The sequence below is a fragment of the Protopterus annectens genome, chromosome 5.part0 (assembly GCF_019279795.1).
Source record: "Protopterus annectens isolate FY-2018-M chromosome 5.part0, PAN1.0, whole genome shotgun sequence".
Classification (NCBI taxonomy): domain Eukaryota; kingdom Metazoa; phylum Chordata; order Ceratodontiformes; family Protopteridae; genus Protopterus; species Protopterus annectens.
In genome coordinates this window covers 1,631,858,707-1,631,882,458 of record NC_056735.1, presented here as the reverse complement: position 1 = coordinate 1,631,882,458, position 23,752 = coordinate 1,631,858,707, and the positions used below count along the sequence as shown (strand labels likewise).

The window sequence follows — 23,752 nt, the reverse complement described above, 5'->3', positions numbered from 1 at the left end:
CCTGGACATTCCAAAGTTCAAGATGCTGACTTTACAACAACTTTTACCTCTGTTGGGAAAAGATCACTGGATGGTTACTCTGGATCTCAAAGAGGCTTACCTTCATGTTCCTATCAGGCCCAGTTGCAGGAGGTACCTGCGTTTTCGGGCTGGGACTTTACATTATCAGTTCTCTGCATTGCCCTTTGGCTTATTTATTGCGCCCAGATTGTTCACAAAGGTTCTGGCTCCAGTGATAGCATTTTTCAGACTAAGAGGAATACAGATTTATCCTTATTTGGACGACTGCCTGATTATTGCACAAGAAAAGGACGAACTTCATCATCTACAGTATGTGATGGCAGTGTTAAGATGCCTAGGGTATTCTGTGAACGAAACAAAGTCCAGTCTAGTAACCTCTCAGGACATGTGCTTTCTGGGTGTGAGACTGAATACAGCTTCCCAGATGGCCTTTTTGACCCCGGACAAACAAAGAACCTATCTCTTTATTTCCATCAAATGTCTCTACGGTCCAGGCTGACTGCAAGGACAGTCCTTCAAGCCTTGGGGTTCATGGCATCTTGTATTCTGGTGCTTCCCAATGCCAAATTGCATATGAGGAAGCTTCAATGGTATCTCAAAAATGTATGGACACAGCACTGCCAAGATCTAGACACTGTCATTCAGATAATACCTTGCATTCAGAAGGAGTTTTTGTGGTGGGCTCAGGAATGTCACCTAAACAAGGGACTCTCTGTGACCCGGCCAGAGGAGAGTCAGATTCTAACGACAGATGCCTCGGACAAGGCTTGGGGAGCACACCTCAATGGAAAATGGGTGCAAAACACGTGGCCTGTCAAACTCCAACATTTGCATATCAACCTGAAGGAAATGTTAGCAGTCCAGTTTGCATTGATGGCTTTCAAAGATTTACTTCACCCAGGGCAGGTGTTGATTCAAACAGACAACACTACTGTCAATGTGGTACATCAACAAGCAGGGGGGAACCCATTCTTACCCTCTTTGCAGGCAAGCGATAATTCTGTGGGAAACTGCTCTCACTCTACACCTCAATCTTCAGGCAAGGTTTCTACCAGGAGCACAGAACTCCTTACCAGATGTATTGAGCAGACAAATAGTGGATCCTCATGAGTGGAAATTGGATCCTCATGTATTTCAACAGTTGACAGTGTTATGGGGAACTCCAGACATAGATCTGTTCGCTTCTCCACTAAATTACCAGTTGCCAAAGTTTTGCACAAAAATGTTTCATCACACAGCTTGGAAGGTGGACGCTCTATCATTCAGTTGGAACAATCTGCATGTATGTGCCTTTCCACCTCTGCCTCTTCTTCCCAAGGTACTTTTGAAGGCCAGACAAGACAAGCCAACCATGATTTTGATAGCACCGGATTGGCCTCTACAACACTGGTACCCACTACTGAGGAGTTTAGTACGAGAACCTCCATGGCCTCTGCCTTTGATTCCGCACCTTTTGTCTCAAGAGGACAGTCACTTCCTCAATGTCAAGATTCAGTCTCTGCATCTAACAGCCTGGCATATTCTGTTTTAGACTCTGGATGGTCTCAGCTTCCACAACAAGTTTTGAATGTTATTTTGGAGGCCAGGAGGCCTAGTACCAGGAAGGTTTACGCTGATAAATGGAGGAGATTTTTTATTTGGAGCAAAGGAAAGGACTTTGATGTCTCCAAACCTGATTTAAGTGTTGCTCTTCAATATCTTACTGAGTTATTGGACAAGGGTTTGTCTTTCTCCTCAAAGGTCCATGCTGCAGCCATTTCTGCTCACTATGATTGTGACCCTCCTTTATTCTCTCATCCTTGGTTTAAGCAATTTCTTAGTGGGGCAAAGAATATAAGACCCCCACGTAGAGCTCCTACTCCTGCTTGGGATCTCAATTTTGTGTTGGAAAAACTTACTCTACAACCTTTTGAGCCTGCAGCTACTGCCGAGTTAAAGTATTTGTCATGGAAAACTGCTTTTTTGTTGGCCATTACCTCTGCAAGAAGGGTTTCTGAATTACAGGCCCTCATGGCAGTGGAGCCTTTCCTGATTTTTCATAAGGATAGGGTATCTTTGCGTACTAACCCTTCCTTTATGCCTAAAGTGGTTTCTAGTGTGGCCTTAAATCAAACTATTCATTTGCCTACTTTTTATGCAAACCCCCAAAATAAAGGCGAGAAAATTTTGCATACTTTGGATATTCACAGGCAGTTGCGTTATTATTTGAGCAGAACCAAGGAGTTCAGGCAGTCTCAGCAATTGTTTGTTTCTTTTGCTTTGGGTTCACAGGGTAAACCTGTTTCAAAACAAACTATTTCCAAATGGATTGGGTTTTGTATTTTTCTGTTATTCCCATCATGGTAAGGAGATTCCTGCTGGAATCAGGCCTCATTCCACTAGGGCTACTGCTACTTCTACGGCCTTTCTAAGGGCGGTAGCTACAAAAGACATTTTGGAGGCAGCTACTTGGAGTTCAGTGCATACCTTTTCTAAACATTACCACCTTCCTCTTTATTCTAAGTCTAGGGCTGGATTTGCCACTGCTATTTTACAGGGCATTTTAGCGGCCCCTAATGCTTTATGATTTTTACCATCCTCCCTTTCCCGTTGCTTTGGGATTCTACCCATAAGTAAGGACTGCAGCAATGTGAGATGAAGAACATAGTACAGTTTTGTACCTACCATAAATGTAGATGTTCGAAGATCCACATTGCTGCAGTCCAATTTACCCTCCCTCCTTCCCCACTGTAGTTTGACTTGGTGCTATGCTTTAGGTGATGGTTGTTGTTGGGAGGTATTCTGTTTTTGGCTGTGGCCTTTCTGGTTTGGCCTTCTGACATCTGGGGCAAGAAAAGACTGAGGATATGACGTCGGTCATGCGCCTTTATACCCTGACGTTCTGATGTCAGATCTAGGCGCCCATGACCGACGTCAGCCTAATACTTTGGTATTCGGGCCGACCGAGGACAGCGGACTACCCATAAGTAAGGACTGCAGCAATGTGGATCTTCGAACATCTACATTTATGGTAGGTACAAAACTGTACTTTAACTCCTCCCTGCCTACAACAGGAGTTTCGATAGTGGGCAAAGGCTAGTCACCAGAACAAGGGACAGCCATTCACATTACCCCCAGCCAGGCAGACACTAACAGCGGATGCATCAGATTATGCCTGGGGGGCCCACATGGCAGGAAGATGCATTCAGGGCACATGGACCTCAAACCAAATGCATCTACATATTAATCAAAAAGAGATGCTAGCTGTTCAAAATGCCCTGACAGCCTTCAAGGACCTACTTCAACCATTACAACTGCTGATAGACAGACAACACCATGGTCATGTGGTACATAAACAAGCAGGGGGGGGCACACATTCTTACTCCCTTTGCAGACTAGCTATGACATTGTGGGAAAGCTTTGACTTACCAAGTACATTTGCAAGCACAATTCCTTCCAGGAAAGGAAAACCTCATGGATCCCCACGAGTGGCAGCTTGGATCCGCAAGTCTTCAGCATAACAAGGAAATGGGGCTGCCCGGACATAGACCTATTTGCCTCCCTTCACAACTACCAACTAAAAAGATTCTGCACAAGGGCTTATCACAGACGAGCATGGAAAGTGGACGCCCTAACTTTCAGCTGGAAAAACCTATCAGTATATGCCTTCCCTCCACTGCCTCTCCTCCCCAAGGTACTCCTAAAGGTCAGACAGGAGAAACCAGAGATGATGCTGATTGGCCCCACCAGTACTGGTATCCAATCCTAAGGAACTTGTCTTGTTACCCAGCTTGGACCTTACCTCATTTACTTCATCTACTGTCCCAGCTAAACAATCAGATACTGCACAGCCAACTCAGGACATTAAACCTGACAGCATGGCAGATAATGTAGTCATGCAAAAAACACCTCTCAGCAAAGCCATATTGGATGTCATTCTGGAAGCCAGGACGCCTAGTACAAGAAATTCTTATGCTGGAAAATGGAAGAGATTCTGTGCTTGGAACCAGGCACAAGGAACTGATGCAACTGTAGCAAATATTCCTCAGATTTTTCAATACTTAACTGAGATGCTGGACAAAGGCCTTTCCTTTTCATCAATTAAAATTCATGCCTCTGCCATTTCAGCTCATTACAGTACAGAGCCACCAATTTTTTCCCACCCTTTATTAAAGCAGTACCTGAGAGGAGCCAAAAATTTAAGGCCTCCGAGGAAATCACCAATACCTGCATGGGACCTCAACTATGTCTTGGAAAAGCTCACCCTGCCTCCTTTTGAGCCAGTGGCTACTGTTGATATAAAGTTTTTATCTTGGAAAACAGCTCTGCTTCTAGCAATTAATTCAGCAAGAAGAGTTTGAGCTACAGGCGCTCATGGCTGTGGAGCCTTTTTTTTTTTTATCCAGACAGGGTCTCTCTCTGAGAACAAACCCATCATTTATGCCTAAAGTGTCTAGTGTGGCCCTTAACCAAAGTAATCTGCCAATTTTTTTCCAAATCCACAGAACAAGGGGGAGAGAATTCTGCACTCTTTGGACATGCACAGCTTAGATTCTACTTGGACAGGACCAAAGCTTTCAGGAAGACAGAGCAATTACTAGTGGCATATGCTGCAGGATCACAAGTAAAGGCTATTTCAAAGCAGACCATCTCAAAATGGATAGGCCACTGCATTCGTTTATGCTATTCACACCATGGCAAGCCAGTGCCTAAGGGCATTAGGCCACTTTCCACCAGAGCTTCAGCCACTTCAGCAGCTTTTCTCAGGGGAGTTCTAACCAGAGACATTTTAGAGGTGGCTACTTGGAGTTCAGTGCACACCTTTACAAAGCATTATCTGCCATTCTGCAGGGACTCATAGCCACTCCTAATGCTTTTTAGCTCCAGCCTCCCAACCATAGCTTTGGGACTCTACCCAAATGTAATGACCAACAATGAAACACGAAGAACATAGTACAGTTGTGTACACTTACCATAAATGTAGATGTTTGAGAGTATTCACTGTTGCAGTCCAGGTTACTCGCCCACCAACCCCCTTTTTTCAATGGATCTTATCTTTCCTTCTCTAATTTATACAACCTATGTGGTGTATTTGCTTATAGATGAAGCTACAAATTATATTGGTGCATTTATTGAATGTGTATGTATGTGTATATGTATATATATATATATATATATATATATATATATGTATATGTATATATATATATATATATATATATATATATATATATATATATATATATATATGTATATCAAATTTGGCTACCCTTTTAAGGGGCACCTGACATCTGGGGCAAGAAAAACTGAAGAAAATTGCGTCTGCCGCTTCTTTTATACCCCTGGCGACCTGACATCAGGGAGGGGGCAAAAGCAGCCAACGCAAGACCCAAGACTTTAGAATTCAGGCCGGGTGAGGGCAGCCTGCCAGCAGGATTACCCAAATGTAATGACTGCAACGGTGAATACATTCGAACATCTACATTTATGGTAAGTGTACACAACTGTACTTTCGCAAGAGTGCCGGTCAGACGCTACCAGAGTTTTGTTTTCTGAATTGAAGCTGAAGTCTTCCAAAGCTAAGTACCCCGTTGGAGTTCCTTTTTTCTTGCTCTAACCGATTTTAGAAAAAGTTAACAATTGTCTCGCCTGTGGAAAGCAAATACCACACAGAGGCTATCATTTTTACTGTCACTTGCCTAGGCCCAGACCACGACATCCCTCACTGTCACTTTTGTACTTTGTTAAACACCAGAACTATACGTCATCGGGCCCTTATTGTAGCTAGATATTTTCACGCTCAATCCTCTAATACCAATATGGCTTTGGTAAGCCATCCAACAGCAATTCTGAGAAAGCGTAAGGATAAAGACAGACCGCACCGGTCCATACCTACCAATGATGCTTCCATTAACCTAGTCGTCAGCTCTCTAGTCTTCCGTGAGGTGCTTTCGCAGCCCCTGATGCCCACTTCTGTGGATTCGCAGGCTGCTACAGAGACCCCTTTTGGAGTCTGATATGCCACAAAATTCTTCGATTAAGGATCCTGCGTTTGTCCCTACCTTGAATGGGTCTGGAGCTGCTGAGCAGGCAACTGCTTCTGAGAAGGTACTTTGCACTACCGATTCTCGGCACAAACCAACTTCTTTTGCCTCTACCGTTCTTTTGAAAACTACTGAATTTCTAAAGCCCAAGGTACGAACCACACCCAAGAAACCGATGTCCCAATATCAGATACCTGCTTCCTTGCCTTAGTCTCAGATGCTCAAAATGGCAAAAGTCCTCGTAATGCCGACCAGGGGAAGCCAAGCTACCCCTTCCAAAAGAAAGCAATCTGTCCCCAGTACTTTTATCTGAACAGGAGTCTGATTCTGATGCATCTGAATATGAAGACATGCAACCTCTCTCTGCTTATGAGTATTCTGACCCAGAGGAATCCATTCCTTCATCCTCTCCACCCGAGGACTTTTCCTTTGGGGAAACCCTTCATACTTCATTGGAGCATTTCCAATGTGAATGTCAGGACTGCCCTCAGTCGATAAAGAGACTCAGAATTCTTAGATCTTCCACAGCACAGACCCCTGGCCGTTCCTGCTGTGCTGGATGTTGTGGATGATTTCTTGGAATCTAGTTTGACTCCCGACACCCTCTCCTGCTCCCAGAAAACCTAACTGGTACTACAGAGTCCCTGACTCTCACAAATTTCTTTTCAAAAATCCTACTGCTGACCCTGAGGTTATTTCTCAAGGGCCTAAAGGAATTGAAGCAACTTTAGCAAAGAATCCCACTACCTCAGATAGGGATTCACGAGCACTAGACAGATGGGGTAAAACCGTATGTACCTCTGCTACTTTTGCTATCAGAACACTAAATTGCCTGTTCCACATGCTAAAATTTCAGCAAAATACCATGAAACTCAAACAAAAAAATATCCTTGCCTGCTTGTGCAGAAAACAGTTACAAGAGTTAATGCAGTCTTCAAGTCAAGTAACTAAGCACACCTTACACTGTGGTTTTGATGCCCTAGAAGCTTCTTGCAGGGGAGCAGTCACAGGTTCTGTCCTTAGAAGGCATGTTTGACTTAAGGAACAGACCTTGCCAGACCATGTCAAATCTAAATTATTGAATGCACCCTTGCACAGAGAAAATGTATTTGGCACCAAAGTAGAGGAGGTCTTAAAGATGGAAGAAAAAGCTAACTCTGTGCAGACTGTTAAGGACTTTGCACAGGTCCATCCACCCAGGTTCAGTAGGCTTTGCCTCTCTAAGCACTGGTCCTTTCCTGTCCCCTCTTGGTCAGTTCAGCCCAGACCCTGGGGAAATAGACCCCCTAGACAGCAGCTACAGGGAATGCAGAGATCAAAGCAATGGAGTTCCTCCACTTCAAAACTAGGGAGTGCAAAGCCACCCCCTCATGTTATGAGCTTATGACTCTCCACTTCCACCCTCTCCCTCTGCCCACCTGCACTTTGCCCCTAGGAGGAATGCTCTCCTTCCACGCAAGCACCTGTGCCATCTTTACCGACGACTGCTGGGTCCTCAACATAGTGTCCCAGGGATACAAATTTTCTTTCTACACACTCCCAACCCCAAAAGGGTTCCCGGATCTTCCTCCAAACCAGTGGGTAGAGGCAAAAAAAAAGTCCTTTCCCTGATCTCTGAGGGCAATAGAGCACGTTCCTGCAGAACAGATGGGCCAAGGTTTCTACTCCAGACTTTTCCTGGTACCCAGAAAAGAGGGCAGCTGGCGCCCCATCCTCAATCTATCCATTCACTCTCCAGCAACTACTACTTATGCCCTCCAAGAATGCTTGGCTAGCCACCCTAGACCTAAGAGTCCTACCTCCATGTCCCAGTCAGGGAATTGTGCAGGAAATATCTACGTTTCAGGGCAGGATCTCTGCACTTTCAGTTCTCTGTGCTTCCCTTTGCCTTATCTACTGCTCCCAGAGTTTTCACCAAATGTCTGGCTCCCACCATTGATTTTTGCAGACAAAAGTATACAAATTAACCCATACTTAGATGACTGCCTGATTCAGGCAGACAGGAAAAGCTGCTCAAGGACCTGGCCTTTGTAACGTCCCTACTGACCTCCCTAGGGTACACTGTCGACAAAAAGAAATCCAAACTAGTGCCCACCCAAAGGGTTATATTCCTGGGAGCAAACCTGGGCATGGCATCCCAGATTGAATTCCTTACACCAGAAAAGCAAACTTACCTGACTGCCTACTTCTCTCAACTAGCCACCAGAACCCAGTTATCCGCAAGGAAAATCCTGCAAGCTCTGGGGTTCATGGCATCTTGCATTATACTCATTCCATATGCAGACTGCATATGAGGAAACTTCAGTGGTACCTACAAAAGCTTTGGCGTCAACACTCTCAAGACCTGAAAACTCTTATACCAGTGATATGTTGCCTAAGGACAGATTTTCTTTGGTGGGCAACAACATTCTCCCACAACAAGGGACTACCTTTCTCACCACCCCCCGCCACCCAGACCCTCACCACAGACTCGTCAGACTGGGGGTGCACACCTGGATGGCAGGTGCATACAGGGCCAATAGAGCCCACAGCAAATACATCTGCACATCAGCCAAAGACATTCGCTGTCAAGCACGCATTGACAGCTTTCAGACTCCTCTCCCCAGGCGCTCTCCTGATTAAAACAGATACCACTGTGATGTGGTATATCAACAAGCAGGGAGGGACTCTCTCCTACCCTGTATGCAGGCTCGCCATGACCCTTTGGCACACACCCTCAGCCATGCAACTACACCGCTTAGCACAATTCCTGCCAGGCTCTCTGAACTCTGGCAGACAATTTAAGCAGAAATCTTCTGGACCCACAGGAGTGGCAGCTAGACCAAAGAATCTTCACCTTAACTCAGAAATGGGGCACCCCGAAGGTCGACCTCTTTGCTTCTCACTCAAGCCAGCAGCTCAGCAGGATGTTCTTCATGTTTCACTGTTAGTCTTTACATTAGGGTAATCTGCTGGCAGGTTGCCCTCAGTCTGATTAACAAAGTCTTGGGTCCTGCGTCGGTTGCTGTCTCCTCTTCCATGACGTCGGGGGTATAAAACATGCAGCCAACGCCATTTTATTCCGTCTTTCTTTCCACGCGGTGCCCGAAGCAGAAGCAGTTCACAAGTGTTGGTCGGCTGACTCCTGAAATTTTCGTCTTCAAGTTTCAGAACCGAAGTAGTCAAACTAAAGCCAAGTACCCACTGGGAAAACTTTTTCTTGCTCCTTACCGATGTTAATAAAAGTTAATTGCATTACTTGTGGGAAGCAAATACCTCATAAGGATTTTCATGTGTACTGTATTTCTTGCCTTGGCCCAGATCACAACGTCCCTTGCTGTCTGTTTTGTACTAGATTTAACCAATGCACGGTGTATTTTTGCTTCTAAATATTTTGGTTCAAAATTTAATTATCCTGAAATGTCATCTGTTAGTAATCCGACTACTGGAGTTCATAAACGCAGAGAGACAGACAGATCGTCGAGGTCCAAAACCGTCGAAGCTTCTCCTAAGCCAGTCGCCGGTACTCAGTGAGGCGCTTTCACAGCACCTGATACCCGCTATTTTTGAGTTGCAGGCCTCTCCCGAGACCCATTCGGAGTCTGTCCATCCGGTATGCCGCAAGATTCTGAGTCTTGAACCCGCGGATGTCTCTCCTTCAGATGGGTCCGGAGCCGCTGAGCAGGCACTGGCTTCTGAGGGTGTTTTCAGGCCTCAACATTTTTATATTAAACCACCAGCAACAAAAACCAGGTCAAACTTCTGTCTAAAAAACCGACGCATGAGGCACATGCTCAGGCCCCTATGCCTAAAAAACAGATCAAAATGGCTGAGGATTTATTTACCTTTGTCAGGTGTTCCCAACCTCCCCCTGCTACATGGCCTAGGCAAGGCACTGATTATGAATCTTCAGATTTCCATTTCTTCTGATTCCTCTTCTGATCAGGAATTTTCTATTCCACCCTATGAGTATTTTGATGGAGGAATCCATCCCATCTGCATCTCCTCCTGAGGATCTCTCTTTTGGAGAGACTTTGCATACTTTAAGGGAACATTTTCACTGGGAGAGTCAGGACTTCTCTGAATCAAAAAAGAGGCTTGGGGGTTTCCTTCTTCCTCCGCATAGGCCTTTGGTAGTACCTCCTGTATTAGATATTGTTAATGTGTTTTCAGAATCAAGCAGGGCTCCTAATTCCCTGCCTCCAGCTCCTAGTAAGCCAGACAGATATTACAGGGTTCCTGATTCCCACAAATTTCTTTTCAAAAATCCTGCTGCTGATCTTGAAACTATTTCTCAGGGTCCCAAGGGTGTTAAGGCTTCTACTGCCAAAAATCCTACCCCTTCTGATAGAGATTCCAGGGCACTGGATAGATGGGGTAAGAAGGCTTATATGTCTGCAACCTTGACAATTGGGGCTTTAAACTGCCAGTTTCATATGCTTAAACAGCATGTTATGGGCTTACTGAAACAGAAAATTATGTTGATTTCTGATTGTGTGGAAAATAGTTAAAAGAATTATTGCATTCAGAAGAACAAGTTGGAAAGCATACTTTGCAATGTGATTTTGATTCCTTGGAGGCCTCCTGTAGGGCCGCTGTTACTGGATCTTTGATTAGAAGGCATGCCTTGCTAAATCTGCCTGATCATGTTAAAGCTAAATTGTTGGATGCCCCTTTGCAGCATGATACTCTGTTAATAAGGCAGAAGAGGTTTTAAAGAAACTGTAGACCAAGCTAAATCTCTGCAAATTGTAAAAGATTTTTTGCAAGTGCAGCCACCTAGGTTCAGTAAACACTGGCCCACTAAAAATTGGTCCTTTCCAGTGTCCAACAGAGCCACTCAGGGCAAATCCAGGCTCTCAAAAGGCTCCAGATACCAATCCCAGGGTTCTTGCAGGTCAAAGCAATGGGGTGCCTTCACCTCCAAATCTGGAGGAAACAAAGCACAACCCTACAGTATGCAGTCTCAATGACTCTCCTTTACCATCACCAAGCACTTATCTTTTGGCAGCCCCCTTGGGGGTACAACTAGCACGTCATGCTCAAAATTGGCAGTTAATTACCCAGGACAAGTGGGTATTAAACCTAATGTCCCAGGGGTACGGATTTCATTTCCATACTTTGCCAGTTTCCAAACGGATGGCCGGATCTGCCACAAAACCAGTGGTCAGAGGCCCAGAAACAAGTCATGTCCCTCATGGATATTGGGGCTATTCAACCGGTGCCAGAAAAGGAAAAAGGACAAGGTTTTTATTCAAGACGTTTCCTGGTACCCAGAAAAGACCATTCATAGCGTCCACTAGTCGATTTTGAACATGTTCTTGGACATTCCAAAATTCAAAATGCAGACTTTACAACAGCTACTGCCTATGCTAGGCAGGAATGCTTGGTTAGTAACTCTAGCCTTAAGAGGCATACCTGCATATCCCAATAAGGGAATCATGCAGAAGATACCTCCGCTTCAAGGCTGGTTTTATGCATTACCAATTCTCTGCACTGCCCTTTGGCTTATCTACTGCACCCAGGGTCTTTACAAAGTGCCTGGCACCAGTTATTGCATTCTGCAGACAAAGAAGCATTCAAATGTATCCTTATCTGGACGGCTGTCTCATTCAAGCAGCGGACAAGGACACTCTTCAACATCTGGCATTTGTAAATAGGCTTCTAACATGCCAAGGGTACACCATAAACGAAAAGAAATTGCAACTGGTACCCTCTCAAATAATTACATTCCTGGATGCAAGCTTGAATACAACTGTCCATTCGGCTTACCTCACGCCAGACAAAGGCAACTGACAACATACTTCAAACAAATGGCAACACAAACCCAGTTATCTGCAAGACAAATTCTGCAGGCTTTGGGGTTCATGGCATCCTGCGTTCTACTAATTCCATATGCGAGACTGCATATGAGGAAACTTCAATGGTACCTAAAGTTTATGGAGTCAACATGGTCAGTCTGGAAACATGGATTCCTCTCATTCCCTGCCTACAACAGGAGTTTCTTTGGTGGGCAAAGACATGTCACCAAAACAAGGGACCGTCATTCACTCTACCCCCTGCCGCCCAAACACTAAACAGACTCCTCAGACTATGCTTTGGGGGCCCACCTGGCAGGGAGATGCATTCAGGGCAAATGGAGCCCAAACCAAATGCATCTGCATATCAACCAGAAAGAGATGTTAGCTGTTCAGAATGCTCTGACAGCCTTCAAGGACTTCATTCAGGACAACTATTGATAAAGACAGACAACACCACAGTTATGTGGTACATAAGCTGGGGGGGTACACATTCTTACCCCCTTTGCAGACTAGCCATAGCCTTGTGGAACACGACCTTGACTTACCAAATACATCTTCAAGCTCGGTTCCTGCCAGGAAAGCAAAATACTCTGGCAGACGACCTAAGCAGAAATTTTATGGACCTGCACGACTGGAAACTGGATCCACAAATCTTCAGCATGTTAACACAGAAATGGGGGGGAGCCCAGACGTAGATGTATTTGCCTCTCCCGTAATTTATCATTTGGACAAATTCTGCACAAGAGCCCACCACATAAATGCGTGGAAAGTGGATGCCCTATCCTTCAGCTGGAAAAACCTGTCAGTCTATGCCTTTTCCCCTCTGTCTCTACTCTCCAAGGTCTTACTAAAAGTCAGACAGGAAAAAACAAAAATGATCCTAGTTGCTCCGGGCTGGTCTCTCCAGCACCTGGTACCCACTTATAAGGAATGTCTCTGCTTCCTCCATGGTACTTGCCTCAAGTACCTCATCTGCTATCTCAGCAGAACTACCAAATTTTGCACGCTCAGCGCCAAACTCTGAATCTTGCCATATGGCTGATAATCTAATTATTCAAACACATCTCAGTAAATCTGTAATGGATGTCATTTTGGAAGCCAGAAGGCCTAGTACTAGAAAATTTTATGCTGATAAATGGAAGATTCTGTGCTTGGAACTAAGCACAAGGAACAGGCAGCAAAGCCCAATATTCCTCAGATTTTACAATACTTGACTGAGATGCTTGACAAGGGCCTATTTTTTTTCCTTCAATAAAAATCCATGCTTCTGCCATCTCTGCTCAGTACAACACAGAGCCTCCCCTATTTTCTCATCCTGTGCTTTAACAGCATCTTTGAGGGGCCAGAAATTTAAGGCCTCCCAGAAGATCACCAACTCCTGCATGGGACCTCAATTTTGTTCTGGAAAAAGTCACCCTGCCTCCTTTTGAACCAGCAACTACTGCGGATATAAAATTTTCTATCCTGGAAAACAGCTTTTCTCTTGGCAGTCTCTTCAGCGAGAAGGGTTTCAGAACTACAGGCTCTCATGGCAGTGGAGCCTTTTATTATATTTTACCTGAACAGGGTGTCCCTCAGGACCAATCCTTCTTTTATGCTTAAGGATGGTATCCAGTGTGACTCTTAACCAGACCATTCACCTGCCAAAATGCTACCCAAATCCGGAGAACAAGAGGGAGCGGATTCTGCATTCATTGGATGTACACAGACAACTAAGATTTTACTTAAACTGGACCAAATCTCTAAGAAAGTCTGAGCAGTAACTGGTAGCATTTGCTGCAGGTTCAGAGGGGAAGGCTATATCAAAGCAGACTATTTCTAAGTGGATAAGCCACTGCATTAGTTTCTGCTACTTGCACCATGGTAAACCTGTGCCCAAGTGGATCAGATCACATTCCACGAGGGCTGCTTCTACTTCAGCAGCTTTTCTTAGAGGGGTTCCAACCAAAGACATTCTAGAAGCTGCTACTTGGAGCTCTGTTCATACCTTCACAAAGCATGATCATTTGCCTCTCTTCTCCAAATCTAGGGCAGGCTTTTCCACTGCAGTTCTGCAGGGCCTTATAGCCGTTCCTAATGCTCTTTAGTTCCATCCTCCCATCTATAGCTTTCGGATTCTACCCAAATGTAATGACCAACAGTGAAACACGAAGAACATAGTACAGTTTGTGTACACTTAACATAAATGTAGATGTTCAAGTGTATTCACTGTTGCAGTCCGGGTTACCCTTGTTTTAGATGAAGGCAGTTTGTTTCTAGAAGTGCATTTATATATATATATATATATATATATATATATATATATCTGTATCTGTATATCTGTATCTGTATATCTGTATCTGTATATCTGTATCTGTATATCTGTATCTGTATATCTGTATCTGTATATCTGTATCTGTATATCTGTATCTGTATATCTGTATCTGTATATCTGTATCTGTATATCTGTATCTGTATATCTGTATCTGTATATCTGTATCTGTATATCTGTATCTGTATATCTGTATCTGTATATCTGTATCTATGTATGTGTGTGTGTATATGTATATATATATATGTATGTATATGTATATATGTGTATATGTATATATGTGTATATGTATATATGTGTATATGTATATATGTGTATATGTATATATGTGTATATGTATATATGTGTATATGTATGTGTATATGTGTATATGTGTATGTGTATATGTATATATATATGTATATGTGTGTGTATGTATGTATGTATATATATATATATATATATCTATATATCTATATATATATATATATTGCTCCCTATTTGGGGAGCACGGCAAGAAAAACTGAATAAAATGTGGTTGCCTGACGTCATGGAAGAGGAGACAGCAAGCGACGCAGGACCCAAGTCTTTGCTCTTCAGGCCGACTGAGTGCAACCTGCCAGCAGATTACCCTAATGTAATGACTGCAACAGTGAATACACTCAACATCTACATTTATGGTAAGTGTACACAACTGTACTTTCTCTACCAGGGAGCCTCACTGCAGGGCCTGGAAAGTGGATGGCATATACTTCCCCTCTGTCAACCTCCCGGTCTATGCATTTCCCCCACTACTTCTCATTACCAGGGTACTGCACAAAATAAGGGAGGAAAAACCAAGGACAATATAAATTGCTCTAGACTGGCCTCGCCAGCACTGGGTATCCACTGCTGCGCAGCCTGTCCCCATTGCCACCATGGCATCTTCCTCAGACCCCAACACTCATTACCAAGAGAAAAGGAGAATTCATGCATCCTCAATTGCAGGCCCTCAATTTGGCAGCCTGGCTTATTCCCTGACCACTGATCAAGCTGCCAATCTCAGTAAACTGGTTCTAGATGTTATCCGTGAGGCTAGACACCCTAGGATTAGAAAGTCTTATGCTGACAAATGGAAAAGGTTCTGCACCTGCATTCAGGCTAAGGGAGCCAATATGGCACAGCCCTCCCTACCTCTCATCCTGGATTACCTAGCCGACCTGCTTCACTGTGGTCTCTCCTTTTCCTTTATTAAAATTCATGCCTCTATCTCTGCTCATTTCAACACTGAGCACCCTCTTTTCTCACACCCCTCTCATCAAGCTAATCTCATAAGGGGGGGCGAGCAACTTGTCACCCAGAAGAGTACCTACTCCAGCTTGGGACCTAAACTGTGTTGGAAAAGATCGCACTGCCCCCCTTTGAACCAACATCTTCAGCAGAGTAAGTTTCTCTCCTGGAAGACAGCCCTGCTTCTGGCCATCACTTCAGCCAGAGGATTATCCGAGCTATAAGCACTTATGGCTGTAGAGCCCATCATTTTCCATGCTGACAGGGTGTCCCTCAGGATTAACCCATCCTTCATTCCAAAAGTTATGTCCAGTGTGGATCTCAGCCAATCCATTCATTTGCCCACCTTTTTTCCTAACCCACAAAACAAGGGAAAAGGATTCTGCACTCTAGATGTGCACAGACAGCTCAGATTCTACCTAGATATAGGACTAAATCTGTTTTTAAATCTGATCAATTGCTTGTCTGCTTCGCTGTAGGAGCAGAGGGCAAGGCCATTTCCAAACAATCAGTCTCCAAAATGGATAGAACACTGCGTCAATTTCTGCTACAACCAGCACAGGAAACCTCCCCCCAAGGGTGTCAGGACACATTCCACCAGTGCAACCTCCACCTCTGCAGCTTTTCTCACAGGGGTCCCCACCAGGGACATCCTGGATGCTGGAACATGGACATCTGTTCATACCTTTACCAAGCATTAGCACCTGCCTATCTTCTCCAAATCCAGGGCAGGTTTTACCACTGCAGTCTTGCAGGGCATTTTAGCCAGTCGCTAGTCGTCTTGACTGCCTCCACCCTTTTTCTCAGCTTTGGGAATCAACCCACATGTGATGACTGTAACAGTGAAACACGAAGAGCATGGTACAGCTGTGTACACTTAACATAAATATAGATTTTAATGTATTCACTGTTGCAATCCTGGTTTTCCCTCCCTTCATGCCCGTTGTCACTCAATCTCTCTCTCCTTACAAGGAATTTTTGTTATTTACTTTCTATTGGTGGTGGTCTTCCATCATAACCTAGCTCCTTATCGGGGGCTCCTGACTGGGCAAGAAAAACTGATGTAATGGTGTCTGATGCCTGATTTTATACCACTGACTACCTGACGTCAGTCCTGGAACAGCAGCAACTAATGCAGAAATATTAAGTCTCTGGTATTCGGACCGACTAAGGGCTACCCTGGCAGAGATGAACCAAATGTGATGACTGCAACAGTGAATACACTCCAACATCTGCATTTATGTTAAGTGTACACAACTGTGCTTTTTAGAAACTGACTTGCTTTTTTGGCATGGAGAATTGATAGGTGGAAGTCCATTTTTGAACTGAATTGCAGTATGTAGCAGACAGAAGCTTTTCTGGATATGGTATGAGTTAAGTAAGGGTAGCAAGCATTTTGAATGAGGTAGTCAATGAGGCAGGCAAAAGTGTTGTGAAAGTAACAGGGTTAGTGGTAACCATTTCAAATGCTGGGACCTGTTAAAGTGAGTCCCAAAACAGACTGGCCAACAAATTAACTTTAGTATAGTCAGAGATGGCCATTTCTTGGAAAATGTCTTTTCTCTGAGGTACGGCAGTCAGAGTTGGTATGTACAAGTGCAGGGAGGAGGGGGGCAATCCCCCCACTCTTTTTATGCTTCCTTGTAAAAAAAAGTTTAAAGTAGAAGAGTAATTTTGGATTTCTTTTTTCCTTCCTTGGGTTTTCAGTCTTTTTTTTTTTTTTTTTTTGGGCTTGTCGACACTCTGCATTTCTAGTGCCAAAATTTCAATAGTGAGCCAGGTAATTGCCAAGTAATGTAAATGACAGAGTTGTCGGCATGCAGGTGCATGAAGTTTAAAATGCTAGAATCAGTTGTAAAGATAAAAACATTTTGAGAAGCATGAGTGATGGAACAGATAGTGTAGCATTACTAAGACAATTTAGTAACTGCTTCAGTTCATGTAGGAAAACTGGTGTAGCACACATGACTAAAACATTTGTCTGCAGCTTACCTTTTCTCTTCTGCTTGTAGAAACTGCTTGACCGATTTGATTATGATGATGAGCCAGAGATTGGAGAGGAGAACAGAAAAGAGTCTACTCCATCACCAGTTCTTCCTTCATTGTAAGTGTGATTTACAGTGCTTGCAGATCTGACAAATTGTTTTTTACAAGTGCGGTGTAAACTTCCTGTAATAGTGTGACAGTGACTCAGTTTTGTCTTGCTCTTTAATTTTGCAGAAATATTTTTTCTTTAAAAATTAGTCCCTGCTGTGTGAGTGCATATACTGTATGTATTCACACACAAGTCACTTGAGTGAAATCTCCTTATAAATGTGTACTCTAAATTTCTTGCAGAACTACTGTAGTTTTGTTTCTGGTCAGTACCACAAGTACAGACGGTCTCTTGAGAAAGCAGCACCTAAATTGCACAGTCTTATCTCTGTATAGATTTAAGGTTTGAATTCAGGTAGTTGATTTGACAATAGTACCTTGCAGCCTTCATTTTCTGAAGAGTGGGAGGTAAAGTAGCCTGTTCTATTGGTGATTAATGATGTAATGTTAAACATCATCTGTTTAGCAGCCTAAGCTATTATGTTTGTTCCCTGCCAAGGATATGATCAAACCAGTCAGCTTATCCGAACTGAAGTGAATTTTCCATGTCCTCTGCCAGGATCTAAAGAGCAGTTAGAGTGCCAACAGTTTCAGAGCTTTCTTGCTGCAAAAGTGCACTCCTGTGGGCACTGTAACTGGTGGTCGGCTAGCAATCCTTCAAGACTGGACAGATAATTCCTCTTTTGGAGAAATCTTTCCATCATTTTATTTTTCTGAGGAACAGTAATTTCACAGAAAACAATTGCACTAGAAAATGTATTTGGTTTGGGCTGTCATTCTGTACCAAGGATTGTTCATTTGATCACTGCTGCAGTAGTTTTGGTTATTAGTTGTATCCTGCCAATGATGCAACAGCTGACCAGCTTGCATAGCTTAAGGGCACCTTCATGTCCAAGCAGTTGCCGTCTTGAACACAGCTGAAGAACAACCACCCTTCAGAGCTTTCCTTTTGAAGTGCATCCCTCTTTCAGGCTATCAAGGATTGGTGGTCAACTAACAGTTCTGCATTGCTGGTTATATAAGTTCTCTTCTGGCTTTCTAGGAAGAGGTTCTGTAGTATCTGGATACTTCCATGCTTGCTTTTTTTGTAAATTTATGTACTTTTAAACTTGGAAGAAATGTGTTGTGGGATGGTTGCTTGGTCACTATTTACTCTGGAGAGTGACTTTGCACTTTTGTGTAACAAAAAAAAGGTTGTTAAAATTAAGGTAGACTTACTATTTCTTAACTAAAGCTTGACTTAAATTACTTTAGGGGGCTAGGGAAAGCATTAAAAGATGTTCATCGTGCATACAGCTGCAGTCATTACAGATGGGTTATCCTGCCTTCAGGCGGGTCCTCGGTCGGCCGAATTCCAAAGTCTAGGTCCGGCGTCGGTTGTCGTCGCTTCTTCCCTGACGTCAGTGTGGCAGGGGTACAAAAGAGGCAGCAGACACCATTTTCTTCAGTCTTTTTTGCCACGCGGTGCCCGAAGCAGAAGCAGTTGGCAAGTGCTGTCGGCCAGCTCCTGAGATTTACGAAAGTATTTCAGCCGAAGTCTTCTTGAAAGCCAAGTACCCCGTTGGGGAAACTTTTCTTGCCTCAGACCGATGTCAGACAAAGTTAATAATTGCATTTCTTGTGGGTAGCAAATACCGCATAAGGATTTCCACTCTTTCTGTATACCTTGCTTAGGCCCAGACCACGACGTCTCGGCCTGCCGTTTTTGTGCTAGATTCAACAAGCGCACTATTAAGCGCCGGGCGGAGTTCGCCCTTCATTATTTTTGCAAAAAATTTAATTATATCATGTCGTCGGATACTCCGACTCCAGTTTTGAGCAAAAGACGCAAAGATAAGGACCGACATCCGAGGTCCGCACCGACTACTGAGACCACGCTTAGGCCGACTACCGGTTCTCCAGTTCTCAGCGAGGAGCCTACGCAGCCCCTGAGTACCGATGACACTATATTACCGGTGACTTCAGTACCCGAGGTCGCAGGCTCCTCTGTCCCCATTCCTACTGCAGATACTGACGCCACTCTTGGCGAGGAAACTCAGAATTTAGACAGGCCTGCCATTTCTCAAGGTGTCTTCAGGCCTTCCTCCTTCTCTATTAAAGCTTTCACTAAATCTAAAGCAGCCATGAAAACCAAAAAACAGGGTCCTCAGACCTCTCAAGGCCCCATGCCTAAAAAGCAGATGTTTAAAATGGCTGAGGATTTGATTACTCTTATCAGGGGTTCTCAACCCCCCTCTGACAAAAGACCCAGATTAGAGGAAGACTACCCTTCCTCAGATCAAGCTTCTATTACCTCAGAACACTCTGAGGACCAGGATTACACCTATTAACCTTTCGAAGACTCTGATGCTGAGAAGTCCCCCCCCCTCCCCCTGAGGACTACGCTTTTGGGGAAACCATGCATACATTGAGGGAACACTTTCAGTGGGAGGGCCAAGATTACTCAGATTCCAAGAAAAGGCTCAGGGAATTTCTTCTGCTCCCCCAGCATAGGCCCCTGGCTATTCCTCCTGTTTTAGATGTATTGGATGATGTGTACACAGAAGCCAGCCTTAATCCAGATTCTTTACCTCCAGTTAAACCAGACAGGTATTGCCGGGTTCCTGATTCTCACCAGTTCCTATATAAAAGCCATACTGCTGACCCAGAAACTATTTCACCGGGTCCCAAGGGAATTAAGGCCTCTACTGCTAAAAAAAACATTACCTTCAGAGAGAGATTCCAGAGCTTTAGAAAGGTTGGGGGAAAAGGTGTATACCTCGGCCACTTTAACCATGAGGGCATTAAACTGTCAATTCCATATGTTAAAGTATCAACAGTTTTTGTTATCTCAGTTGAAAAGCAAAATGAGACAACCAGAGCAACCGGATTTAAGAGTTGCAGGATTTGTTGCATGGTGCAGAGCAAGTGGGTAAACATACCTTGCAGTGTGGTTTTGATGCTTTGGAGGCCTCATGTAGAGCTGCTGTTATGGGGTCTGTTATACGTAGGCATGCTTGGCTCAAAGAGCAAACCTTACCAGAGCATGTCAAAGCTAAATTATTAGATGCGTCTCTTCAAAAAGATGTATTGTTTGGTGTTAAAGCTGAGGAGGTACTAAAGAAAATGGAGGAAAAAGCGAAGTCAATGCAAACAGTGAAAGATTTCCTGCAGGTACAACCTCCACGTTTCAGCAGAAACTGGCCTTCAAAAAATTGGTCCTTTCCAGCCACGGACAGACCTCAAAGGGGCAGATACAGATGCCCAGGGGGTAGAGGGCAACCTCAAGGATCTTTCAGAGCCAGACAGTGGCAAGCACCAACCCCAAGAGGTGGAGAAGATAGATCCATCATTTAGAAAACAGACACAATGACTTCCCCCTACACCTGCCAAGCAAAGCTTTAATTGGCAGCACCTTTGGGCGGAAAACTGGCATTCTCAAAAAATTGGCATATTGTTACAAAAGACAAATGGATTCTGGACATTATAGACAGAGGCTACAGGTTCCACTTTCACACCCTTCCAAAAATGAGAGGCATGCCAAACCTGCCACAAAATCAAAGGGCAGAGGCACAAAAACAAATTTCCGCTCTCATGGACATTAAAGCGATTCAAGAGGTACCTGCAGAAGAACAAGGTCAAGGGTTTTATTCCAGACTATTCCTGGTACCAAGGAAAGAGAAAGATTGCAGACCTATCCATCCTAAACACACATCTACAGGTGCCAGATTGCAGAAGATACCGCAGATTTCTTGCAGGTTCAACCCATTACCAATTCTCTGCATTGCCCTTTGGCTTGTATACTGCGCCCAGTGTGTTTACGAAATGCCTGGCATCAATAATCGCCTTCTGCAGACTGCAAGGAATACAAATCTACCCATATCTGGACGACTGCCTGATCCAAGCGGACAGCAATGACATACTATTGCAGCACCTGGCGTTTGTAATAAAACTGTTGAACTTCCTGGGATACACAGTCAACAAAAAGAAATCAAAACTAATACCCTTTCAACAAATAATTTTCCTGGGTGCCAGCTTGAATACAACCACCCAGATGGCCTACCTCACACCAGACAAACAAGGGCAACTGTCTCAATACTTCAGCAAAATGGCAACTTTCACCAGGCTAACTACAAGGAAAGTCCTGCAGGCTCTGGGATTCATGGCATCTTGCATCCTACTAATCCCGTGTGCAAAGCTGCATATGAGGAAACTTCAATGGTACCTAAAAAACTTATGGTCTCAACACAGCCACAGCTTGGAAACAATTATACCACTCATTCCATGCCTTCAAAAGGAATTTTTGTGGTGGGCTCAAGCATGCCTAAGAAACACAGGTCTCCCTTTGTGTACCTCAAGCAACTCAAATCATCACAACAAACGCCTCAGACTATGCCTGGGGAGCACACATGACAGATCAGTGCATTCAGGGAAAATGGTCCCAATAAGAGAAGCACCTACACATCAACCAAAAGGAAATGTTAGCCGTGCAAAATGCTATTATGACCTTCAAAGACCTACTGCATCCAGGCCAGCTATTGATAAGGACAGACAACACCACAGTGATGTGGTACATAAACAGGGGGGGAACTCATTCATATCCCCTGTGCAGGCAAGCCATGACCCTATAGAACACAGCACTGGAATTGCAAATTCAACTACAGGCACAATTCCTGCCAGGGAAGGAAAACACACTGGCAGACAACCTAAGCAGAAATGACAGATCCACACGAATGGAAGTTGCATCCTCAAGTTTTCACAAAGATAACTCAGGCATGGGGACAGCCAGACATAGATCTCTTTGCTACCCACAGAAATTACCAGTTGAAAAAATTTTGTTTAAGGACCTATCATCCACAGGCCTGGAAAGTGGATGCACTCTTTCAATTGGACAACATTGACAGTTTATGCCTTCCCGCCTCTTCCTCTGCTGCCCAATGTTCTATTAAAAGCCAGAGCAGAGAGGCCGCAAATGATTCTCATTGCTCCAGACTGGCCAAGACAACACTGGTATCGGCTCCTGAAGAGCATGAGACATTCCCCACCATGGATCCTACCTCTAGTCCCTCTTCTGTTGTCCCAGCACAACTACAAAACCCTTCACAGCCAGCTCAAAACCCTAAATCTAGCTGCATGGAGAATTCCTTGATTTCCCAACAGACTCTCCTCTCCAAGGAGGTGCAGGTTGTAATCTTGGAGGCCAGAAGACCTTCTACTAGAAAAGCCTACTCCGCCAAATGGAAACGATTTTGTGCCTGGAATCAAGAAAAGGGCCAGAATCCTTGGGTAATAAATATACCTCAAATTTTACTGTACCTAGCTGAGATGTTCAACCGTGGGCTTTCCTACTCCTCCATCAAGATCCACGCTTCAGCCATTTCTGCACAATACAACACAGATCCTCCTTTATTCTCACATCCTCTCTTATGGCAGTTTCCTCAGAGAGGCAAAAAATATAAAACCCCCAAGGAAACCACCAGTCCCTGCTTGGGACCTCAACATCGTATTGGAAAAGCTGACCCTTCCTCCCTTTGAGCCAGCTTCTTCAACAGAACTACAATACTTGCCATGGAAAACAGCCTTTCTTCTGGCTATCACCTCAGCACGCAGGGTTTCGGAGCTACAGGCCCTCATGGCTGTGCAACCATTCATTTTCCATCAGGACAGAGTTTCCTTACGAACCAACCCTACCTTTATGCCAAAGGTAGTATCCAGTGTAGCTTTGAATCAGACTATCCACTTAGCTACCTTTTATCCAAATCCACAAAACAAAGGGGAAAGACTACTACATTCCTTGGACAAGACTACTACATTCCTTGGACATTCACAGACTACTTCGTTATTATTTGGACAGGACAAAGCCATTCAGGAAATCCGAGCAACTCTGTGTCCTATGCTACAGGTGCTCAAGGAAAGGCCATTTCCAAACAGACAATTTCAAAATGGATAGCCCACTGCATACGCTTTTGTTACTCATTTCATGGAAAAACTGTGCCTGCATGCATCAGATCCCACTCCACCAGGGCCACAGCTACCTCTGCAGCTTTCCTCAGGGGGGTCACTACCAAGGACATTTTGGAAGCAGCCACTTTGAGTTCAGTGCACACTTTCTCCAAGCACTATCACCTTCCACTATACTCTAAATCTAGAGCGGGTTTTGCCACAGCAGTCTTGCAGGGCATCCTCGCTCCTCCTAGTTCCACTTAGTGCCTACCACCCTTACTTAGCTTTGGGATTCTTCCCATCTGTAATGACTGCAGCTGTATGCACGATGAACATAGTACAGTTTTGTACCT

The 23,752-nt window shown here is 44.2% G+C and overlaps 1 protein-coding gene across 1 annotated transcript in view; it reads left to right on the top strand.

The window, feature by feature from the left end:
- LOC122802398 (SR-related and CTD-associated factor 4-like) overlaps positions 1–23,752 on the top strand; it is a 1,636,555-nt gene that overhangs the window by 883,527 nt on the left and 729,276 nt on the right. The window contains exon 9 of the mRNA XM_044072023.1: positions 17,396–17,487. Within this exon, the coding sequence (XP_043927958.1) occupies positions 17,396–17,487 (92 nt within the window). The remainder of the gene's footprint in view (positions 1–17,395; positions 17,488–23,752) is intronic.